This window comes from Grammomys surdaster, unplaced genomic scaffold (assembly GCF_004785775.1).
Source record: "Grammomys surdaster isolate TR1022 unplaced genomic scaffold, NIH_TR_1.0 65, whole genome shotgun sequence".
Taxonomy (NCBI): Eukaryota; Metazoa; Chordata; class Mammalia; order Rodentia; family Muridae; genus Grammomys; species Grammomys surdaster.
The window spans coordinates 903,276-915,322 of record NW_021604567.1 but is presented as its reverse complement, the minus strand read 5'-3'; the positions used below and the strand labels follow the sequence as shown (position 1 = coordinate 915,322).

General features: G+C 41.1%; 1 protein-coding gene across 4 annotated transcripts in view; it reads right to left on the bottom strand.

Annotated features, from left to right (window-relative positions):
* The window catches only part of Lmo7 (LIM domain 7), a 130,197-nt gene that overhangs the window by 44,348 nt on the left and 73,802 nt on the right, over positions 1–12,047 (bottom strand). For all 4 annotated transcript variants that reach the window (XM_028771760.1, XM_028771778.1, XM_028771770.1 and 1 more), the window contains 3 exons: positions 9,276–9,474; positions 5,818–6,070; positions 1,442–1,471 (listed from right to left, as the gene is read on the bottom strand). In XM_028771760.1, the coding sequence (XP_028627593.1) occupies positions 1,442–1,471; positions 5,818–6,032 (245 nt within the window). In that variant the 5' untranslated portion in view covers positions 6,033–6,070; positions 9,276–9,474. The remainder of the gene's footprint in view (positions 1–1,441; positions 1,472–5,817; positions 6,071–9,275; positions 9,475–12,047) is intronic.

Sequence of the window (12,047 nt, the reverse complement as noted above, 5' to 3'; positions counted from 1 at the left end):
TGGGCACTGAACCTACAGCCACAGGCGAGCTAGACATGAATTCTACCATGGAACCCAGTCTTGCCCTGGGTCATTCAAGTCACACCACAATGCATACACTAAGAAAAAATGGGTAGGGTCAAGTCAGAGGTAGCTATGGGCTTACATACCTCCAAGCATTTACACTCTTGGTACTTGATTTTCCCTTTAGGAAAACTGCTTCAGAGATGTGTTTATGCTTCAAAGCCAAATGTGATTACAAATGAAAATTCCTCATGAAAGTTAGTCACAATGATTGAAGCTTCAAGGGAATTTTAAATCAAGGTAAAACAGCTTTCCTGATCCGATGAACTGATGAACAGATTCTGAAGTGTTATGCCAAAGACTAATTTCTTCCCCCTCAAATGCACACCAGAAGGAGTAATGGTAATAGCTACCTATCCCTCAGTCGTGTCTCGGTATCTAGAGTTCTTACAGTGGATGTTGTGACAATCTTGGTAGTTTCTAAAATTTCTAAACTATTAACATTATTAAATACTCTTAAAATTAGAGTCAGAGAGATGAGGCAAACCATGATAAGGGAACAATACTCAATTCCCAAGACTGATTAAAATACTGGGTGTTCTTCACCTCTCTTCCTCAAACACTATGACCGATTGAGTTCAGTTACAGAAAGCCAGGTGATACTGCATTGGGAATGAATAACAGTTTAAAATAGTCTAGAACTGGGGAAACGTGTGAGAAACTCAGCTTGATATTACATTGACATGTTTATCCGCTGAAGGGATAAATTGCCAGTAAGACCAAACCTGCGAAATAATTTAAATATACTTCTTGCAACAATATTAAAAACAACCAAGATTATTTTTGACAATTCTGGAAGTCTAGTTTTCTCTTTAGAGGCAGCCATGTTACAATTAAATTTCTACCGCAATCAAGAATCTTAAAAATATTTCCTAAAACTATTAATCATCCCCACTAATAAATCTTCACATGAGCTTCAGTAAGTATGTGAGTTTCGCCAGCTATATGAATTCTCCCATTAAGCAAGCAGTAATATCTTTTCCTATCACAGGCTTTCTAGATGTAATCTGTGGGGAAACCCTTCAACAACTAGAAACCAGAAGCTTAGTGTATTGTAGGAATTAAATACCAAAACGAACATAGTCTTTGTCTGATGCTTTTGTTACTTTCAGTCACTAAGGTAAGAAAAGAAAAAGAGGGTGGAGTTAAATTTTAATACAGAAAAAAAAAACCCTACTGCTTTGTTCAACAGTTCATGCACTGGACATTTAGATACAAAAATATTGCTATGGGGTTGCAAGGTTAATAAAAAGTAAACAAAAGTCCCATGCACTGCACACAGCACCCATTAGTAACATGCCAGGACAGAGGTGCAGTGAGTGACAGAGGCGACAAACAGATATGTAGATTTATTTTTAATGGGAACCAGAAAACTTACCCATTCTCACCATAAATCTTTTGAAAGAGTCTGAGAAACCAAAAAACCAAACATTAAAAAGGGTCATTCTCTCCCGCTGTGTTAGCTTCTAAGCGTTCAATGTCTTTAACACGAGTCTAACTGGAAATAGGCAAATCTGAACAGGCTGCCCTTAGCCACTTCTTAAATATCAACTTTTAGTCGGTCTCCTATGTCAATGATCTGAGGTCAAATAATATCAACATTTTCTAAATTTACTCTGAGCCAACAAGTTCATAAGAAAAGGCCTGCGCTTGCCAGGAACCAAGTTAGATTTAGGGCCATTCACTGTATCCAGCCTGGTCAAATTTGCCCTTTCCCCACTTACAGTGAACTGAACAGCTACCAGGAAGTTGCATGGCTCCTTTTACCAAAATGGCCACAACTCATGCATCGTAATGGGATTTGCACTGAATTTTACAAATAAAAATGCTACAAACTGATAGCTCACAAAACCTAGACTGACAACAAAAATCGAGTTAAATGAAATCTACAATCACATATTTAATATATTTAGCTCAATAAAAAAGACACTGCGAAATACGATAAACACATAAAACCAAACCACAGCTAGACTACCACAAAAGTGCTAGACATGATGATAAAAAAAACCTGTAGACACAATATGAAAATATTTTTATCCAACTTCACATTGGAATATACTAATGGATGCTTTCAAGCCAGAGGCAAGCTTTGCATATACCTTCTCAAATCATCCTAAGACGTGTAAATATGAAATTGTACTTCTTCCATGAACTGACTAAGAGTTTTTCAAAGCCAAATAATTTTTTTTTAAACAGGATGCTTCAAAACGGCACACAACATGCAGAGCTGAAAACGGATGCGGCTTTTTTTTTTCAAGGAAAGTTACACAAGAGCATCCATCACAAGCCAAATCCTTGCAGAAACACACTCTGACCTCTCAACCATCAGCCGCTTCCTGTGCCTAAGCCTGCTGGCCTCCCGGATGGCCTCCCACTTCTGTAGGTCAGCATCGCTGCAGGGGCCAGGTTTGAAACTGATGGGAGGCACAGCAGTCCCCAGCTTCCAAGACTGGATCTTGCGAGTCAACATGTCGTCTTTCTTCTGTCGATAGGAAGGTACTAACACTCTACAGCTAGTGCTTTTTTCTTTGGGTGGGCATGTCCTTTCGAGCACAGAGAGAAATTTTGCTTGGATTTCCGGAGGTAGGGTCCAGGGTTCAGGGAAAGGGACCGGCTGGTATCTATCTGGGGCCCCAGAAAGGGGCACTTCTTTCTTCTGGGCTGGGATCCGACGAACAATCATATCATCCTTTTCTAAATCTGGAAGGACGAGTTCACCTTCCCGACACTGCAAAATTATATCTCGTTCCACAGTATCGCCCGGCTCAGAGAACCTTCTAAAGTCTTCAAAGGCTCGAAGCACACACGGATTTGCATGGAAGGCCCCGGTTTTTCTGACAAAGAAATCGTCATTTTCTAAGTCAGGATCCAGGGCTGGCAGCTCAAGGTCATGGGCGCGATAGCCTGGTGCGGGAGAGAGATTCTTCCTGCGAGTTATGAGCCTTGGCCCAGAGGTAGGATCGAGTTTGACATTTGTTTCCGAGGACAAGATGTCATCAGAGTAGGTTTGGAGGGCCTGAAGCAATAAAAACTGACTGATGCACAGAAGAGAAAAAAAGGGAGGGAGAGTCACAGTAAGCATGGGGAGATAGTTAATCAGGCAGCAGACCAACCAGTATTTATCGGGGCAGAATTATTTTAGGAGCGATGGAAGGGAGTATCACAACCAAGATGAATACTCAAAACTATTCTCTGACTTTTCTGGGGTGTCACTAAACAAACACCAGGCTATACTTCTCAGGAAAAGTGAATACTATGAAGGTCAAGTGATTGACCTACACTCAGATCAGGTCTAGCCTCCCCGGTTATCCACAGTGGCCTCATCTCCTCCCTAGGGGATGTGTGATCCTAGATATTGCCAAGAATTGGCCATCGTATGCTGTATGCCATAGTGCACACCACAGTAAGTAGAAATAACAAACTGGTCTACAGTCTTATAAAAGACCCCAGGTGGGTGTTGGTTTGTTTTCGCCAGACTTGCCCTTCCCAGTGTCTACCTAAAAATATTTCCTTTCTCTGTGGAAATATATACGGCACAACAGTAAATTTAGATAATATTTTAAAAAGCATTTTTGGAATAGTTTTCTCAAAAGAATTCTTGCATATTAACCATCGGGTACCTTGTTGTAGTTAAAGAAAGTTGATTTCTATAGATGTTGTGTTAACAGCCTCATGCAGAAGGCATTATGTTACACACTGTGCCTTTACCCTGTGTCATTGCATTCCCGTGAGTCAGTATTCAGGGCCTAGGTTAATGTAGCAGCAGAAGCAGTCAAGAAGGTGTCCCTGGTCAGCCACAAGCAGGTAGCTCATGCAGACAGGTGCACCTGGATTCCTCCAAAGCACTGCTGGTCCTCCTGGCTGCATGGGTGTCCCGTGACCTCATAGCATGTTTGGTAGCTAGCTCCAGCAAGAGTGAAGGTCTTTGGTAGTTGCTGGCTAACCTATGTTCTGCCTTTTCTAATCTACTAAAAATGGTAGAGCTTCTGAAAGAGCCTGAGTCCTCATCCTCAGAGTCAGAATTCCTCCTGCCAGGAAGTGACAAGGAGAAAGGAGGTGGGGGTTGGGGGGGGAGGACAGACAAAGAAACAGAGAAGAATGTAAGCTTTGAAATAAATGTTGAGATAGAAGTAAAAGGGGGCCTTTTAAAGTCTAGAATCTGAAGTATTTTATGGTGCTGCTGTTGTTGTGATTTAATAATAGAAACACAGGTCACAGGCACGTTATTATAAGAAAAAAAAGTGCCCCCAGGGGTCGAAGGGAGCTTACAAGTAGGTCAAAAAGTTTTTTGTTTTGTTTTGTTTTTAGAGATGGGGCCTCATTTTGAAGCCTAGGCTTTTTTAAAACTTGTAATCCTCCTGTCTCAGCCTCCAGAGTGCTAAGATTCTAGGCATATGCCCCGATGTATAGTCCAAGGATTAAATTTAAACATTTTTCTTTAAGTATCAAAGTTCTACAGATATTAGAGGGTAAATAAACCTTTCTCACTCCCTAATTTAAAACACAAGACGTAGACTCCACCAGACTCGGGTAGAGAACAAACACTGGGTACCAGGAGCATGCACAAAGACAAACCTGAATCCCTGAAATTCCTTATACCATGGCTTATAAGTCTCTCTTTTTATTTTTTTCCAGTTCATATCTTCTGGGGTCCAGCATTTGGGAAGGAACTGATCAGAAGAACTCCCTGGGCTTGGCATGACTGGGCTAAGCTTCCGCACATAGAGATCATCCTTCACAACATTGGGCATGCGCGTGATCCTTTCTTCTTCCTCTTCTAAACACCAAGAGGAGATGGAAGTTTCTTGGACTGAGTGCCAGTTCTCCATCTTGGGGCCCCAGGTTCTCCTCTGGGTACTGTTCAAAATATCCAACCAAGTTAAGACACTGTGTGAACAGTTTGTGTCAAAGAACCCGAAAGGCATGCATTCTAACTCACAATGCTTGCACCCCTGTGAATGCTGTACATTAACTCCGTGTCTCAATATCACAGCTCCTAGGACCAAAGTCAGACATTACAACATCACCTCACTTTAGCTAGAGGAAAGCTAGGTACACAGAGCTGCATTAAGAGAAAGACAAATTCCAAGCAGATTAGGTATTTCTTTTTTAAAAAAAATTCAATCAGCAGCATGAAAGATACCCAGATCCAGGATAAATATATTTCTGACCTTGTTAGTGTATGTAGCCCAGAAGTTAGCATGTCAGGAGAAAATACTTAAAGACAAGAGTTGACAGAGGTAGATTGTGAGATGAAACCCTCAGGTCTCTTTTCCACACGGTATCTGTGGTTGGCTAAGTCATCCAAAAGCACACCAGGCAATCTTCACCCGCCATGAGTGCCAGAACCACTTTCAGAACCAGGCGGCTCCGTACGGGGTGTTGGATTTGTAAAATCGTCCTTTGCCCTGCTAAGTTGATGGGACAGTAAGTGTTTCTTTTCATGAACAAGGAAGAAAGACAATGGAAGGAACATGGCAGCTCACGTTGGACCACATCGGTGACCCAGTGAGCTGAAACACACCAATAAACTGAGGGCATGTATCTAAAACAAGCCCTGGTCATCGGATGCTGGCGTCCTGAAACACAATAACTGTCTTCAGCATAGGACTTAAAACAGAGGTAAAAACAGATATTCCCATTAGTGGTATGTGGTAACTACACTTTAATAGCTATTCCGTTAACCTCGTTAAGCCTCATTAAACAGTTCCACAAATTCAGAAAGCACTCCACAACCACATCACATGACTGTACCTTGAAAATGTTCCATCTGTCTCTGTGTAGACAGGGTTTGCCCAGCTTCTTCTGTTATCCTCGTTTTTGTCTGGCCTCTTCTTCCGCAAAGGTGCTGGCACATAGGACGGCTGCTTACTTTTGTTAGGCAAGAAACGATTGAACGGTAGAGCCGACTTCGGTTCAATGGCTGAAATCCTTCGGTAGGACATATCGTCTTTGTTATAATCCTGCATTTTGAATGTAAATTCCCAATCGATGTCACTTTCGCAACCTATAAAGGAACAACAATGTACTTTACTCTCCAGGGCTCTCCTGCTGAACCCCCTTCTCCCAGCATATTCTCCTCTCCCTTGGAAACCCAGGGCTGCTGCTGAAAGGCATGAGTATTTTTAGAACTTTGTCAAGAAGTTGTGATAAGACCCATGAGGAGGGACTTGCCTTCCTACTGGAGACATGCGTAGTGCATTCTTCTGCGGTCATGATAAGCAATAAATCCCCAAACCCCTGGACAGTCCTTTCTCTTTCCAACCTACTTTGCCACCACAATGCTTCATAAATTTACTGAGGTACATCACCTGATAAAAATCTAGTGAGATAGCGCAAGTCTCCAGGAACTCAGTAATTTAACAAAAGACAAGAAGCCATCAGATTTCCAGGAAGTGACAGGCAAGCATAGAAATCAAAAGAAGACTGAGCAAGATTCAATGATGATAGACAGACCCCAGTAAGGCCACTCATAGGGTCATGGATCCTACACCAGAGAAGACAGGCTGGATGGCATCTGAAGTCCTAACAAATTATGTCTTATGCCTACAGGAGAGCACAGAACTAAAGCTTCCCTGATAAGACAGAAGCTGTAATGGAAACCAGGAAGTGTGGTTAAAAATGTACTTAAAAGCAGGTTTAACAGAAGGTGGGAGGAAGAGGAGGGGGAGATGGAAGGGAGGGAGGGGGTGATGGAAGGGAGGGAGGGGGAGGAGGGAAGGGAGGAAAAGAATAGAAGGAAGGAAGGGAGGAGGGTGAAGGAAGAGGGGAAAAATATTTGTGATAGATCCCAAGGCTAGACAGAAACAATTAATAATATATTCTCTAATTGGAAGAAGGGAGAAACCAGCTCGTTTTAAAACACAGTAAGAATAGAGAGAGTAACTACAGGTCAACTGGAGCGACCTCCTTCCGGTCCTCTGTTCCCGCCTCCTGTGCATTTGTAAAACATGGTAGATGGTAACTGTTGCAAGCTTCCTCCCAGCTGCAGAAGGTATCTCCCCTCCCGGTGACTGGCTTTCCACACACCTGCCAGGTTAACTTGACCTAAACCTACCAGGCAGGAATGAACCGCAAACAATGCCAATGTGGTTCAAAGGAAGTGGTCTGACACAGCTGTGTCACAAGAAGCAGTGAAAGGGGAGTCTGGGCAGAAAGGCGAGGTGGCCACAGCCAGGACAACCAGAGTCATTAAGCTAGTTTTCCCTCTTTGTGTTTGTTTGTTTGTTTGTTTAGAACTTTAAAAAAAAAAGGTGCTTTCCTTCCAAAAACCTACTCATGAAATTTGGAACTCAAAGACCATTTGCTTTTTGAAGGTTTATACTTAAAAATATTATTTTTTTTAGCCTATATACAAATACCACTCCTGATATGTTTTCATCTAAAACTCATTAAATGTACAGTTTTCTAATCCTAAAAATATTATCCTAAGTGTGGTTACCACCCACTATCATTGTGTGGGTAGCAGAATTTTAATACAGTAATCACAGAAAATCTTCATCCTCCTGGAGCCCAGCTCCCTCCTCCTACCCTACTTATAATTGCCTACCTGTCCAGTCCTTAAACAAGGCTCCCTTGCACTGTGACTGTGGGGCCCCTCTGCTTCACACACACCTGGGATAGACCACATCTAAAGGATGCTAGGACCTTACACCACAATGTCCGGATGTTTTGATGAGAAACCCACACTTGCCACAAACCCACAACCTTTCTTGTAACCTCTGTTATACTTTGACAAGTAGATATAAATCCAAACAAAGCATTCCATAGGTTCCTCAGTCAGGACCAAGGAACACAGCAGGTTGAGATTTTTCAGTCTCCGTTTACAACTGTGATTATTCCGATGAATTATAAACTTAGATTGACTTCCTTATCATCATGATCATCTTCGTCTGAACTCTTAAGAGCCACACCTCGGTAAGGACGGTGACGGTAACAAAGGTTAACACTAAGCCATTCACGTTTTTGATCCTATCACTATTCTAAAAAGGATTTACTTTTGTTATGCCTCACTAACTTTTAGAAAAGCAGCATATTATTTGTGATGTTTGAAATTTTGCATAATAGAGGTCTTGGGTCAAATACTTATATCTATAATAGACAAACTGAAAATCTTCAAAGACGGAGCACAAGTTCACAATCAGAACCCCCATTTCCTTTCTGACACTGATGATGCTTGAAGCACAGATGTCATTAAAAGGAAAGACTTGGTCTTGGAAGTGCTGGAGTCTAAACTGCAGTCTCCTGACCACCTGCTCTATCACTGACTGAAAGCCTCAGTATTTGAAGAACTGTTATCTCTGGTTTCCATTCAGACAGACTGAACTCAGACTACCTAGATATTTAGTCTGAAACTGTTAATACTACCTAATAGCCATAGGAATAAGACATGTTTTGTTTTGTTTTCTTTTTTTACAATTCTCTACAATGTGAAGAGGGGAGGCGGGCATTTCTTCTTATAAAAATTTACTAATCATTACTGATTCTGTGTGAATATATGTGTGCTCATTCTTGCCATGATGCACATGTAGAAGGAAGAGGACAGCTTGCAGGAATTGATTTTTTTTTCCCCTCCATCCACTCTGTGGATCCCAGAGACAGAACTCAGGCTTAGCAGCAGTGAGTAGCTCTAACCACTGAGCCATCTTCTAAGCCTTGAAGACATGAATTTCAGGGAAGGGTTTCACCCCAAGGTTCCAAACTCGAATGACATTTCCTTCCCACAACAGGACTTAGAGTAACTCATCCCCTCACTCTGTCCTGGATTAGCATGGAGCACAGTTGGAAGATGTTCACCTTCCTGTCAATCAAAGCTTAGAGAGAACTATTGAAATATTTTACCTCTTTAGTGTTTCTTAAGTATTTCTGGTAAAATTCAGTCAGGAAAGGAAACTACTCTGAAAGTAAAACAGACATCTTACAGACTCTTAATGCATTGTGTTTAGATATTTGAGATAACAGGTCTTATTAGGTACCTGTTGTTAAGTCGCACTGACAAAATCCAGTCCCAGTGAGCCAGGGAAAATCTCCTCAGTGGTTCCATCCAAATACAAAAGAAACAACAACAAAATACCTAAGAACACAGCGTTATGAAAGTCCACATCCCAGTGAAAAATCTTCAGATAATTTTCAATCTCTACTTTCTCCCCTCTTCCTCTTCATATACAAAGAAATAAAATAAACGTACAGCCCAAGATACAGCACCCACTCACCTTCGTTCCCACCTCTAAGAGTGAGGTCTGAGGAGCAGCTGGTCAGTGATCTAGACCCCAAGGAGTCCAAGCTTTCAAAGGAATCTTCCCTCCTGTGGCTACCTGGAGGGGCAGGAAATTCTCCTCTGTCAGGACACCAGATGTCCCCGTAGCCACTGTCCCGGCCACTTCTTTTCAGGCAGCTAGAATCTTCAAGTGCCTGAAGGAAACATTGTACACAGATCAGAGAGTGAACATGAACTTGCAGAGATACAGAAGCTCTGATTAACTAGAGAGGTGAATGGACAGGGTTTTCCTGCTCAACACAAGAAGAAGAAAACAAAACTGGTTAAAAGTACTTTTTCTTCTCCACAAACTGTACAATGGCGGGAGGGGGGAGAGGAATGGAATGGCAGAGAGAGAGAGAGAGGGGGGAGATAAAAGAAATCAATGAAAATATCTTAATGTTTATACCCCAAAGGTAGGCAAATCTTTAAGAAGTCTTGTTCTCCAGGAAAAATCTGGAATGGTTTATATTAAACATAAGACCAGAATGGTATTTTGTAACCCCATCAACCCTCAAAAAAAACATAAATTCTATTATTCTATTCTATTACTATTACTACTACTATTTATTATTATTATTATTATTCAAGATGCTGGCAACCAGGCCTCTTTTTTTTTGGTATTAAAAAATTTTCTTTAATTGCCAAATAGTGTGAACTGGACATTATAAATGTATATCATACCTTATAGTTTTCAAAATTGTCATAATTCCATTCAGTTTATATTTAAAAGAAAAAGAGCCTTTTATTGGACTAAAAAGAGGAATTATAGAGAGAATATCTGTGTATTGTATGGATGAATCGCCTATCGATTAAAAGCCTATGGCCTATGGCTTAGGCAGGAAATAGAGTTGGGATATCTGGGAGGCAGAGAAGATTCTGGGATAGAGCCAGTCACATGAGATGTGCCAGGCCTCTTTTCTTATTTAGCCAAAGTTAGGATATATGCTTGATGGAGTATAAGACTGAAATTCCTTGGACAGAAATAAAATAGTTGTTTGGCTTTTTTATGAATAAGAGATACATAGAAATAGGACAAAAGATATTACCTTTAGGTTTATAACTTATGTAGAACTTTCCAAAAATAAGCCATCCTAATTAACACACCTCTAAACCTTAATGTCAGAACCTAACTGGTCCTTTAAAAATTAGGACACAAGCTGGGCAGTGGGGGCGCATGCCTGTAATCCTAGTACTTGGGAGGCAGAGGCAGGTGGATTTCTGAGTTCGAGGCCAGCCTGGTCTACAGAGTGAGTTCTAGGACAGCCAAGGCTATACAGAGAAACCCAGTCTTGAAAAAACAAAAACAAAAAAAAAATTAGGACACAATAAAAGTCAACAAGTTTATTCTCAGATGGCAAGTTAAAGAATATAAGAATAATATACTAGATATAACAAATTTGTTGGGGATTGGTTCTAATGCTTTGAATTAATCAAGCCCCCCAAATCAGGAATCTGCCTGTCCAACCAATGAAGGGCCTTGTCTCCAATTGGTCTTTAATCAATAAATAAAGAGCCAACAGCCAATGGTTGGGGGTGAGGGGGTAGAATGAGGCAGGACCTTTGGATTTCCAAAGGCAAGGAACCAGGAAAGAGGAATTGAGCAGAGATGGCCATGATGGAGAAGAAGAAAGACCAGACATAACTGACGTGAAAATTAGGAAAAGTGGCCACACAGGCCACTTCTCCAATTGTGTTTGGGGTAGCAGAAATGAAATATAGATTTTTAAAATATATTAACTCAGAAGAACCAGAGGGGAATATTTGCCAGCATCAGGAAGGATAAGAACGGCTCAGTCTTTGAGCTAGTCAAGGCATATTAAAATTAACAGAGGTGTGTGTGTGTGTGGGGGGGTGTATCTTTCAGTCATGAATCCAGAGGGCTCTGGCAGGTGGCTCGGAGCCCGACCTGCCAGGAGCACAAAGCAGTTTAACTAATCACCACTATACAAACATTGATTAAATCATGATTTAACTTTTAAAAAATATTTTAGAGGCCATGAGGAAAAAGATTCAATATTAAATGACAAAAAATATTGATGATCTTTTTAATGTATATATAAAAGCTATAAAGAAAAATTTTTACTTTTAAGAGATGGACTCTGAGAATATAAGAGTGAGGTGTGTTATCTGAATTAATCTACAAATGGTTAAGTAAAGACAGAAAGGTGAGCAGACGCTATTAGAAACAGCCAATGGAAACACCGTGTCAGATAAGGATGATGTGAGGTTTGCAAGTGTTATTATTGTCTTCACATTTATCATAAGACTTTCAACACGTGAAGAAAAGCTGGCAAGTGCTTGGAACAAATAACTAGCAGCTGTTTCAAGCAGACTTCTGCCTAAATCAGATCCTTCAATCCCTGAGTTAATTGTCTGATGCCTGTTTGAAATGCCAAGTATGGCCAGTAAAGAGATTTCATGCTGCCGTTAACCTTGGTGGCCTGACATGAACATGACCAGGATCTACCTTTCGTCTGCCCTTTGCGAGCTTAGTGCCAACAGTCTATGTCCCAAGATATGAGACTGACATTTTAAAGTCAGGCTTTGGATGCACCAGACTTAGGCTTTTCAAACACAGACTTCCATACTTTTTGAAACCTCAGTGTTAACACAATATGACTTCTGATCTTATGTTAAAGTGACTGACTAGCCACTATGTGACCCGTTATAAATAACCCAGGTCTGGCCCTGCACCGTGAGGACTTTACCCTGACAAGTCCCCCAA